Here is a 12,610-nt window from a genome sequence, read left to right as displayed (position 1 = left end):
TCATTTACAATGATAAGACAAGTTGATGCATTTCGCCATTCTGACGATCTGTCTATATCCATGAAATCACCGAATGCAAATCATGTCGGATGTTCGATCCTCTAGCTTGTATCTTAACCTATCACGGAAACACTTCCCAGTGGTTACTATGTCCTAACAGATACTCCACAATGGCGGCTGGCTGACTTTCCTAATATTAAAGTGTCTTCAACGTGCAACTATGTGAACAACACTTTAGAACTTTGTTACATACACTAAGAAATAAAACTGCTTTACCCTATAAAACCATCTTTATGATTTCCCATTATTGTGGAAACAGTAGAATGCTTTACGTGACAAAAGATTTATTTCTGTGAATTGATTCATTTTGAAATTCAAAAATGCAGACAAATACAGTTTTTGCCGATATTCGTGACACTACTAGGCAACCTAAATGCTTTTGTATCGCGTGCGCGTCTTGTATAGAACAAGGAAACATGTCACTGGTAATGCTACCAGCCACTTTATGACAAACGGCGTATAACATCTCTGTCATTCAAAGCAACCATCCAAAACAAACGTTGATGTTTGAATGGCATTTACAGAGACATCTTGGCGTACCTGTATTTTATGTTACTTAAGATGTCAAAACAGTACACAGGAACCATTCTAATGGAATAAAAATCAGAGGAATTAACTTCACACAGCGTCACAATGCTGATTTAATTGATATCGCCAAATCATCTAGTGTGACCTCAATGGATACACATTAGTGGTATCCTCAGCTTCATATCTAATATATAGGCGTTCAAGGTGTGAAAAGGAGAGCGAGATGTATTGACAAATTAACATATTTACATGTCCGTAAAGGTGGCCGAATGGTTAAGGTGTCCCGATATATATTGTTTAATCTAATTATTCAATTATTTACTGAAGTATTGTTTACTTATTAATCAATTTGTTTTGTTCTATTTTTTTATATATTTTTTTTCTGTGATTTTGTGCAAGTTTGAACATGCAAGAGTGTTTTTGCACGTGGCGGTGAGTGTGTGCGAGTGTTCGAGTGAAGGTGGGATGACCCTGGCTGTTAATAGGACGGGTTAAACAAAAACAAACAAACCTGTTGTTCTCTTTACTAGTGTGGACTTCGATGGCATAATTTGTTTGTTGTGTTAGCTTAGGGATATACCGACAGAGAAAACTGATTCAACGCTTTGTAAATCAAAACATTTCATTTCACATCGTTTTTGCTGTACATGATTTCCCGATTTACCAACTTCACTTTATCTAATTCATTTCTGCCTATTAAACTCTTCTCTCCATCTACTGACTTCCTATCTCCATATACATCCTCCCTATCAGTTAACGTATCTCTATTTACTAACATCTATATATATATTACTTTCCATGAAGTATCTGCTAAAGTTTTTAATGGTACATTCACCTTATCTGCTGATTTCCCCTCTTCATACTTTTTATATTTGTCTCATTTTCCGCATATTCCCTAGGTTTTATCTCCAAAAAACGTTTAGTGTTATGAAGAACAGGTCTATTTTATTCTTATCTATAGTGATATATACAAGCACAAAATATGAATAGAGACTGAATCCAGTAAATTATTTAAATAACCATCTTTTTGATCTCAGTCCGTTTAGATGGCGTTTCATATGTAAAGGCGCTGTCGGTACTTTTTTTATCTACTCAGTTAGACTAATTAATATTTCAATATTTATTTGTTATAGGAAAAATAAATCTTCTTAAAATAGAATGAGGTCAATGATAGTGTGTGAGAGGAAAGCTTTTGTTGCGTGACTGATAACGATTGTGGTGTAGCACATAATGATGAGTTGTATCATGCTAACTTATTGTTAGCCTTAGATATGATGAGATGGGGCAAATTGGAAATCCGAGTTAACAGAGGACCGGTTATGTACCTAAAAAGGTGTGCCATGGCATGTGTTAAAATTCCGTGTAAACGAAAATATTTGAAATATCTTTTGAACGTCTTTAAATTTATGTAAGAGAAAATTCAATATAAACCCTCACCTGTTCCAGTGTGTTACAAAGAAAACAGAGCTAGTATAATTTTCCGGTGACGTACAGGTAAAATATGGCCGATTCGAGACCGAGTTTCTGAAACTAACATGAATGGAACCATTGACCCGAACTGGGTCACTAGAGACTTGACAAGTATTACTCTCCACCAACAATATGCAGGAAGCGTTTTACACCCTGCCGTAATCCCGTACGTGGTATCACAATCAAAGAGCAAGCAACATCATCCGGTAACATGAACGTCGTACCCTTTAATTGAGTGGAGAGTAATCAGCCTAAACATGGCCCATTTTCCTGTCATTTTTGTTAGAATGGTATGATTATATAATCATTACGTTGGCACTCTATAGCACTATCTGTATAATGAATCTCGACGATGTGTTCTATCCTCCAGCACGGTATGATTCGCCACAGAGAAGGTCAGACGAGGTGTGCAATGCTATTGTTAGATTCTATTTTTAAAATAACAATATTTATATGGGATGGGTGTCTCCGATAAAAAAACATCTGGTACTTGGGTGAGTACCACCTTACGTACACGCCATATTGTATTCCCGCATTCAACGTACTAGACACAAGATGCCAGTATTAAAATAATTATCGAAGCTTTGCCGGGGTTTTCATTAGGTTATTAACTGTTTTATTGCCATGACCACAGTCAGAAATGCAGTTTCCTTTTTATATATTGCCATGACTCAAGATACATATTATACCATATATACTGCCATATCCACAGTCCGAGATACATATTCTAAGCAATACAACATTTAGAACAATGACACTGGTCCTCGTTCTGAGTTAGAATAACAATTTCCTTTATCGTCGGTATTTTCGTCAAATACGAAATGTGAGTATCCTATTGACTCAGTTAGAATCTTTCTTACAAGATCATGATTATGAAGAAATATTTTTCGGTGAAAATGTTCTTAAATGTGACATAGCTTCTAAGTGACAATGGATTACAATGTTCACTTAAATAAGTGGATATTTGCTTCTAAAATACAAATTTAACTGGAAATTCGTCTCATGAAAATAAAGATAAATAAATTTTAAATTTTGTTTTTGTTTTTTACTTTACCTCTTAATATTGTGATACGTTTGCTCTCGTCCATACTCATTACCGTGATGAAGCTTTATCAAACTTACTTTAATTGAAGGTGCATGTAGGAGTAACGGTATATTGTCTTTACTATAAAACTTATTTTTGTTGTACATTCTGTCCATACTTAATACAAACGCTGTTTTAACTCTGATGTACCGATAACTCCAGCATTGGAATGTTTCATCTGTTGGTTTATGTACGCCATTATACCCGCCATTTCAATGTAAACACTCCGACGTCAGTGCTATCATTGGTTTCAATGCAGACATGCCCTATAAGCAGCCTGTATGCAACAATGTGAAAATCAATAACTCAATTGGAAAACAAAATCCGAGCAAAACATTAAATTCCTTTAAAAACAGTTTCCCATGACATTTACAGAAAATGTGTTTTTTGACAATACGTAAAGCTGTATAAGTCAATTTGAATTCAATTTCAAGGTTAGGTGTATTTCATTTTCCCTTTGCCAACGGAAACCCTTACGTAATCAAAATGTATGTATCACATGTTACACTATCTCCAAAATCACACTGTTTTGCCTGCGGTCTAGGTTGTTGAAATTTCTTGAATATACGTTGCTTAAATTACTAAGGTTGAATATCATTGTTTCGAAAATGGAAGAAATGTAGAGATTTTCAATACTTTAGTTGATACGACTATGAAAGCCATCCTACATACCGTATATATCCCAATAATATCCATCTCGTAAATCGTCGATTTCAATACCCCAGATGAAAGATTCATCGCAGTCTTTATGATGTATCTTAGAGCCTTTAAGGTATTCAGATGGCACGGTGGATAACGCATGCGTCTTTCATAGAGACGGTAGGATTTCAATTCCAGATCGAGTTTTCAAAAACATCACCTGCACAGCAGTTACAAATAAAGAACAAGACAAGAGCGAATGCAAAAGCATTAACAACAAACACCACGCTAACATCCTTGATAATACTATGTCACATACAACAAATTAAAAATACAATCAAAATATTTGTCAAATTTATTTATATTGTAATAATATATCACATAGCATATTTAGCTTTAATAAATATCACAATAAATTGTCCCGCTACGGAACCCAATATACACATATATAATATTGCTACTCTCTTCTGCATTTGCATTGTATTTACTGTACCTATTAAAATAGGGTCATCGAACAATCTCACTAAATGGTCAAGAGGTCAAACTCCATACATATATAAAACTCTACTGCTTTAAAGATTAATATTCTGCACCTAGTTTAGCCAGGTAGTTTTCAATGAACAAAATGCAAAATAATAATTTCGATATGATTGATACAAGTTCCACAAATGAAATACAATTTACATGACGCTTTCATTTTCTTCAGACAATATAATTCGTCAACTTGGAAAACAAACAACTTCATTGTTTTAAACTTAATAAAGCATCACATGATCTGAGCAAATACAAAAAGTATACAGTATTTGATTGCTGGATTTCTTTAAAAGAACAAAACTTTACCAAAAGTTTGTCGGCATTTTGGTAATACTGTATCATATATAAACAATGGTTCAGAGAAAAATAGCATTACATTAATAGATATTCTCTTGAAGTTTACATGATAAAATCTTAAAGAAAATCAGTCAACATTAACGTCAAAGATAATATGCACTTTGCTTAACGATAAACTTTTTTGATATATAGAATATTAAATATTGAATTATCATAATAGATGCCTTAACTTCCTCGTGGTTTGGAATGTTATTAATCTATGCTATCATTAACAATTATTCATGTTATTCTATATATTATACATCAAAAATCCTTCATTTTACAAGTAATTATCTCCGAAATAACCTTTGGGAGATGTACCGCCTCGAGCAAGGATCTCTACCTACCCTCCGACAATCTTTAAACATCTGATGTCTGTTTAGAATTATATACATAATACGAAACATGGCTCAGATTCAAAATCAACAGCATGTTCCAATTTTCTTCGATTTCCCAGAGCTGGGACAACATCCATTCCATTATTATCACATATGATTGCAGTGTAACAATAGAGAGAGGAATGGCGAAGAACTTCGCCGCTTATTTAAATATATATTGGATAGGATCCAGCCTTCAGTAACACCCAAGTAATAAAAAAAACTCTTTAAAGTTTCAGCGTACCACAATCACTATAGTAACAGTTGCACCTTCCTTCAGTAACTATAGTAACGGTTATGCCAAGCAACAGTTAAAGTTGAAAGACAGGCATCATACAATATACTATTGTGATACTACATTTATTATAGTACCATTCTTCAGTCTCTATATAGTAACAGTTTGACCATACATCAGTAAATATAGTAACTGATGTACAATACTAAATGAATGTTATTGTAGATTTCTTAGAATCTAGTCACTCCAAAAACAAATACTATATAATTCCATTCCTATCGACGATCCTGCTGTTGTATCACTGCAATCTCCTGTTGCTTAAGTTACTAAACAAAGACTTTCGAACGACCGATCTGACCATCATGTTATATATGTTTTCTCTACTTTACCGCTTTAATCGTTTACTAATTCTGAAATTGCTGTAAATGTAAGATGAACTAGTTTGCATATCTAGTTCCTACTATGTGTGCCTTTAAAGCTATGTTTGCTTAAATGAAGTATTGTACCATATATGTAACTATATTATCTAAAAATGACCTCTCCTGTCTAACAGCTAACAAAAGAATATATTTATTAAAGTATATGTTAACAAATGAGAACGCAATTCAACAATGTTATAATAAATATTGCAGTGACTTCTGAACAAAATATAAAGACAAGTCTACTTCTACGTGGTAGATGTCATATGTGCTAAAACCAGTCGTTCACATCAATTCCCTCTCACACCTATCCTGTACTTTCTCACATCTGTCCTCTCCCTTTCCTGTATTTTCTCATATATGTGATCTCCCTCTCCTGTATTTTCTCACACCTATGTTCTATCACACCTCTCCTCTCTCACGGCTATCTTATCCTCCACCTATCCTCTCTCACACCTCTACTTCCTCACACCTTTCCTCTCTGTCCTATCCCTCTCCTGTACGTTCTCACACCTGTACTCTCTCACAAAATTATAACAGTGTAAAATCTATCTTAAAGATAATTTGGCTAAGGAGATCAGTATGATACTGAATTTAGAAATAGCTATTTGCGCATGAATACCTAATGATTGACATGAGTTATGTGTAGAACAATTTTTGGCGGTAATATACATTGATTATGGCTATGTGTGATTATGACAAAACTTATTTTACCATGAGATGGTCACTTGACGTGAAGGACGGACTGAGCATTACTGATCATTCGGAATATAATGGAAAGTTAACTACCCTGTCCCCTAAACTAGGTCACCACTTGTCTATGGTGACAGCTACTAAATTTTAAATTAAAGAGACAGCTAAACTGATAATTCATCGACCGAATTATACCATTAATATGAAAAAGCAAACTCCATTAGGACGACAGACAGCCAAAGCGCGGGTCTTTAAATTGCTGTTTTGTAGTGATATTAGCAGATACGACAAGAGTTATTCGATGTCCTCTGAACTAAGTTAAAAGGAAAGGATATTGTATATTTACCATCTATATATTAGAAATATATGTATTAAACGGACTTAGATATGTTACACTACATTGATTGAAATAAATTAAGATTACAGAGATATTTCTAAAATCGATTTCGTATAAAGCAATAGACATTTCAACTACAACTGTTATGTTTGCTAAATATAATAGGTATGATATCTAGAAACAAAAATACAATATGTAGATAACTATATATATATATATATATTGACAATTTAAATAAATGTAAGATTGACTATCCCCCTTAACCCTTGTATTTCACCGCAGGTAGCCAGTGACATCAGCAATTGGAATTACTACGCGGCATGACGTCTTGTAAGTGTCTGATATGAAAGAAATCATGAAAGTTAAAAGCCTTTTTGTCTTGTGCTAATTTATCATCAGAAGCTTCTTGATATTATGCTTTTTCGAAATTACATATCTTGTGTCAGGCAATGATAATAAAATTTGCTCAAAAGCAAATTTAATATTAAATTCATGGTGGCGCACAAATGTACTTAGTGTTTTGACAACCTTGACATTCCTGTATAGTATATCTTGTCATTTCTATGGTAATAAGAAGATGGTTTGTGGTTATTGATATGTTAAAAGGCTATAACAGAATGTAAAGGTATATAGAATAGGTATCGGTCCGAAAAGACGAAACCATATTTTTAAAAATACAACAGTATACTTTAGATAGTTAAAAAAATGTATAGGTATCAAATAATATAATATAGATGGTTATATATTTTGTCTTCTCGTGTCTGTGCATACAGGAATAGAAGGCCTGCTGCCTACACGGTGTTTAATTAACACAGAGTATGTACCGGGTCAACAAGATCCAGTGCCACAACTACTCGATTGGAAAACAGATCGATGTCCGAGTGACAGAGAGTCCAGAACCACCTTAACAATGCCATAGTGAGAAGATAAAGATGTGACGGAAACTAACGAATGTCTTTTTGACCCAGGAAGTCATGTTACCTATATGACCCGGCGTTAAGTAATGAATGTCTCTTATACCAAAGGAGTCCTGTGTTACCTACACGACCCGGCGTTATATAACAATACCACTGAAAAATCATGATATGGTAATTGTATGCTATTTCAAGTAAGTTTGTACATGTTTTGAGACATGTACTAATGTTAGCATTCATATTGAATTTCTTTAACCATGGGACGTCCTCTTATACCAATATAGAAGGAAACGAATATAAATCTCATATTCTTAAATAGGCTCACTGACCAGAATAATATGTCGACATCCAATACCTATTTTGTCTATTGTAGTATTCAAACAAAGGTCATATCTTTTGCACATACAACTTTATCAAATACCATGTTAATATTAGAAATTGCTGTATAACTTCATTTGAGAAAAGGAAAATTTATTAAATGATATTTCCATTCATATTTTTTTCATGAAAATAGATCCGTAATTGAATTTTGCAGCATTTTGAAGAGGTGAAATTTGGTTTTGCATATCTTATTTCCTTGTTACTTGGAATTACAGTTGTAATACTAATCAACATTTCCATGTACATAAATAGATATTTGCCCTTTGGTTGCTTTTGGGAAATCTTCATTTCTGATTTTTAAAATATGTTGTGGATATTTCACCTCTATTTTTTATAATATCTCAAAGCGCCAGTTTGTTTAAACACGTGTTAATGTTTCAACCTGTTTTATGACATACTGAGAGACTAAGATAACATTCATGTCGAACATTTTATAATTTAGCCTGGGACCTCGTTGATATTTTATCCTACTTGCCTACAGGTAGATAGCGTGACCCGGCGGTGATCGGTGATAGTGTCTATATATACAAGGATCAGTGTCGGGCCACGTATCGACCCACACATCTTTAAACTTCCATTACCTCTAAGAATGAGAATTCTATGATAGTATTCGTAACATGTTCTTGCCGCGCTAGGATATTGGAATCTAGTCGAAATCACAGAATCATTTAACACGTATGTTAGGAGAACATTTAGTGTTATTGATTATGAATAAATGGGTAAGCTTCAAAACAAAGCTAATTAACTGTTCTTTGACGTTTATCGTGGTACATACGATCTAGACTGCAAAGTTATGCCTGTACGCAATACCATCAGAGAAATTAATTGGTCATTCTATATGTTCACGCCTGTTTATTTACCAATTCTATGTGTGAATAAGTCCATACATTCAAAATGAAAATGTTTGTTCATTCCTAGGTTTTACCCTTTGTACATTTAAATTGCTTTGGCACAATAAATCGGTAAATATTCCAGTCACCCCTGTAAAGTCGTGGGCAACTCAGGAATATAGGATAAATCAAAATATTGAAGTAAGCTAGCCCGGACAGGATTGAATAATGTATAGGCTTATAACTACTATGGCCATGATCAATGCATGAAAGCTCTTAACGTTTGTCATATATATATCTGGCTGTTGATACAAAGTGTTGTCTTTATATAGTACTTCACTTATACAGTATGAACAGCAATTTTAGAAGGTTATATTTGGCATTCATTGTATATTAAATTTTAGGTTCATTTTGATGATCGTTTCATAACATTCTGAAATAAGCATGCAAATACGTAAAATAAAAATAACAATTTAAAATGAAATATTTAACGGGATCATTATGCAAATCTTAACTGTGGTGGATATTATAAATATGCGTATATATTCATGTTTATCTGCTGTGTAACATTTTGCGACATTTCACATGTATTTTTAATGGTATTTAGTATGATACAAACAATAAGTAGCAAACTTTTCCCTTCTTCTCTCATTCCTTCTTTACCTAAATCCACTATTACCTGTTACTCTCCTGTTGTCTCACTCACTCACTCACTCACTCACTCACTCACTCACTCTCTCTCTCTCTCTCTCTCTCTCTCTCTCTCTCTCTCTCTCTCTCTCTCTCTCTCTCTCTCTCTCTGAATATAATGTATACTACAATGTGGCGTTGAAAGCCTCTGGATCTCACCTGGAAGGCTGTTTGGCTTACAAAGCTGTCATTTCTGAGCAAAGGGGCTCTTTACAGTCCCTTTTAGAACCATTTTCTGTTGAATGCATAATATATTCCGATTTGTTCATTTGTTTCCTTGGACTCCGGTGATTAAATCCGTTATTATGACGTCTATTTTCAATACACTTGCATGATTTTGGGAATAAAATTCGTTTAAATGCTTCACGAAAATCTCTATTGAAGATACTATAAATGATTGGGTTTAAACAGGAATTGGCGTACCCTAACCAACTAAGAATGCTGAACACAGCCAACGGTACTTCACATTCACAAAAGGCTAATATCAGATTCAAAATAAAGAAAGGCAACCAGCAGAGGAGAAAAACACCTACAATTATACCAAGAGTCACAGCCGCCTTGTGGTCTGATATTTTGGAACCACTGTTTTTACCGTTTGAATTGTTAAATCTGTCCTGTGGTAAAGGCGTGTTGATTTTCTTTATGCTGGCAGCATGTTTCCGTGCATAAGCATAAAGTTGTATATAAATTGCTAGCATGACAATGAGCGGGATATAGAAACTTATTGTGGACGATACGACTGCGTAGGCTCGGTTCAACTCCAAGTTACAAGAATTTTCGTCTGGAGGTTTGTCGTGATCTTCTGGATTTTTGTGCCATTTTAAATGTATAGGAACGAAAGATATGATGAGAGACATAATCCAAACGGATGAAATCATAGCCGCAACTTTCTTCCAAGTCATACAGGCATCGTAACGTAACGGGTCCCGGATATGTATATACCTATCGAGGCTAATAACACAGAGATTAAGGATGGAAGCGGTTGAACACATTATATCAGACGAAATCCAAATATTGCAAAATACAGACCCGAAAAGCCATCTCCCTTGTATATCGTTTACTACAGCAAATGTCATCACAAGAATAGCCACCAGGAGATCCGCGATGGCCAGGGACACAATGAATAGATTGTTGAGGTGTTTCAATCTCCGGTCAGTAAATACGGCCACACAGACGAGGATATTTCCTGCAATGGCTAGAATAATGACCAGAGATAGGATCGTCCCTATCACTATACTCTCCACCAGAGTATATGGCCCACTAGGTTCTGTATCGCCGGAAACGTTACCTCCAGCGCTCTCATTGTCGAACAAGTCATGTTCCAGATTAGGAAACACAGAATAGTTGGTCACCATATTCCTTGAAAGAAGAAGCTCTCAAATAAATCCAATACTGTGGCATGTGTTGATTATATATTCTCCTCCCCCTCCTCCTCACGCGTACAGCAGTTAATTCCAAGGTGTGCTGGGAGTGGTTGGACCGGATCAGCAGACCCATAGCGGACTAGAGAGGCACCCATACACCACATGTACCATCACAACACGCTCAACGTCGCCTCACAAATTGTTTTGGAGTTTTAAAGTGGTACCACAGCAAACATTGGTCTGCCAGAGATCAATTGACGAACAATTTCCATTTAAGGTGTAGACGATATCGGGTAAACACTCCCATATGATCACTTTAAATAAAACACGGAGAATATATAGGCGTTTGTTTTAACCACCAATACAGCGAGCCGGTGTGTGTACAGATAATTACCCGCACTATCCAGAACTATTTGGACATCGCCAGACATGTATTCATTGAAGCTGCTCGTGTTACCTGTTCTTTAATATCAAATACGTTTTTTCAATCAAGTTTCCTATCACTCACCGTACCATTCCCTGTGTCCCTTAGGGTACTTGTGTATACTACAGGTAGATCCAAACATCGCCAGGTAAACTTTCCACTGCTGGAATACCTAATCCATACTGTTTTCTAGGTTCCGTTTACCGACTTCAAACACTGAAAATCTTGAATAAATAAGTATTTAATCAAATCAAATTCACTATTAAATCCTAGCGTATTCACAGAAAGCATTTCTCCGAGGACTCTATAGAGTACACATTAATGATCTGCATGGCTTCACTCACGATTGGTACATTGTCCGCGTACAAACCAGTCCGTTATGAAATAACAACGGACACAGGTAGCATGAAAACCAGTGTCAACAGTGATAAAAATATTGTACTGACTGCAATTGATCTTCAATACACACAACTTAATATGGAAATTTTACTTGATATTTTGTAAAGTTTCAGTAGCTCCTAACACTTCCGTATGTTAGCCCCAACAACCCGACGCGTGCTACACTTCACTGTCCTAATGCCGGCACACACTGTCGATCACAGGACTCCGTCGTGTGTTCGCTCAGATAGGCGTAGTGTATATTAGCGCCCATTCGATCAGAAGTCAGCTAGCTGCCGTACGGAAGCGTTGGCAGCTTTTCTGTTGAGCCGGCGTATTTGATTGTCAATATTATTATATCGGAAAAGCGCTGTGAGTAGTCCCGTCCCCTCCCATCTGTTCGGCCTGAAGTCCACAGGTATAACACAACCCAAGTCATCAGAGGATTAATACACGCATGTGTACACCCAGACATTTATATTTCTGTAGAGGAAACGGTTAATTATAACCGGGAGACACTATATGTATTTACCCCAGTCTCGGCAGCTGGGGCAAACGACGAAAAGGTTAAGAAAATCATCAAAATGAGATTAATGTGGTAGCTTTAACTTACATTTACAACTAACATTCCACAGTACTGAGAACCTGATTTCTATAGGTGTGACATGCTTTTCATATTCTAGCTGGGCTTGTCAAAGACATGTATACTTAACACAGATTCTTTCATTTTAGTAATTGGCTGAAGATACTGAAACAGTATTTTATTGCTTAAAAACATGTACAAATTGTACCATCTTGTTAAAAGGCAGAGTATTGTATGTATATTATAAATAATTTAGAAAAGTATCATTTGAGGGATGCTTTTAAATGTTTGTCTATACACGCTGGTATCAGGATTACCAAGCTAGATGGTGGTT

General features: G+C 35.3%; 1 protein-coding gene across 1 annotated transcript; it reads right to left on the bottom strand.

Annotated features, from left to right (window-relative positions):
* Positions 1-4,118: 4,118 nt before the first annotated feature.
* LOC117339196 (dopamine receptor 1-like) lies at positions 4,119-12,070 on the bottom strand. Its single transcript, XM_033900651.1, has one exon. It carries the CDS (start codon positions 10,880-10,882, stop codon positions 9,704-9,706), a length of 1,179 nt encoding a protein of 392 aa, XP_033756542.1. The 5' UTR covers positions 10,883-12,070; the 3' UTR covers positions 4,119-9,703.
* Between the last annotated feature and the right edge of the window lie 540 nt (positions 12,071-12,610).

The sequence above is a fragment of the Pecten maximus genome, chromosome 12 (genome assembly GCF_902652985.1).
Source record: "Pecten maximus chromosome 12, xPecMax1.1, whole genome shotgun sequence".
Classification (NCBI taxonomy): Eukaryota; Metazoa; Mollusca; class Bivalvia; order Pectinida; family Pectinidae; genus Pecten; species Pecten maximus.
This window is presented reverse-complemented; position numbering and strand designations above follow the sequence as displayed.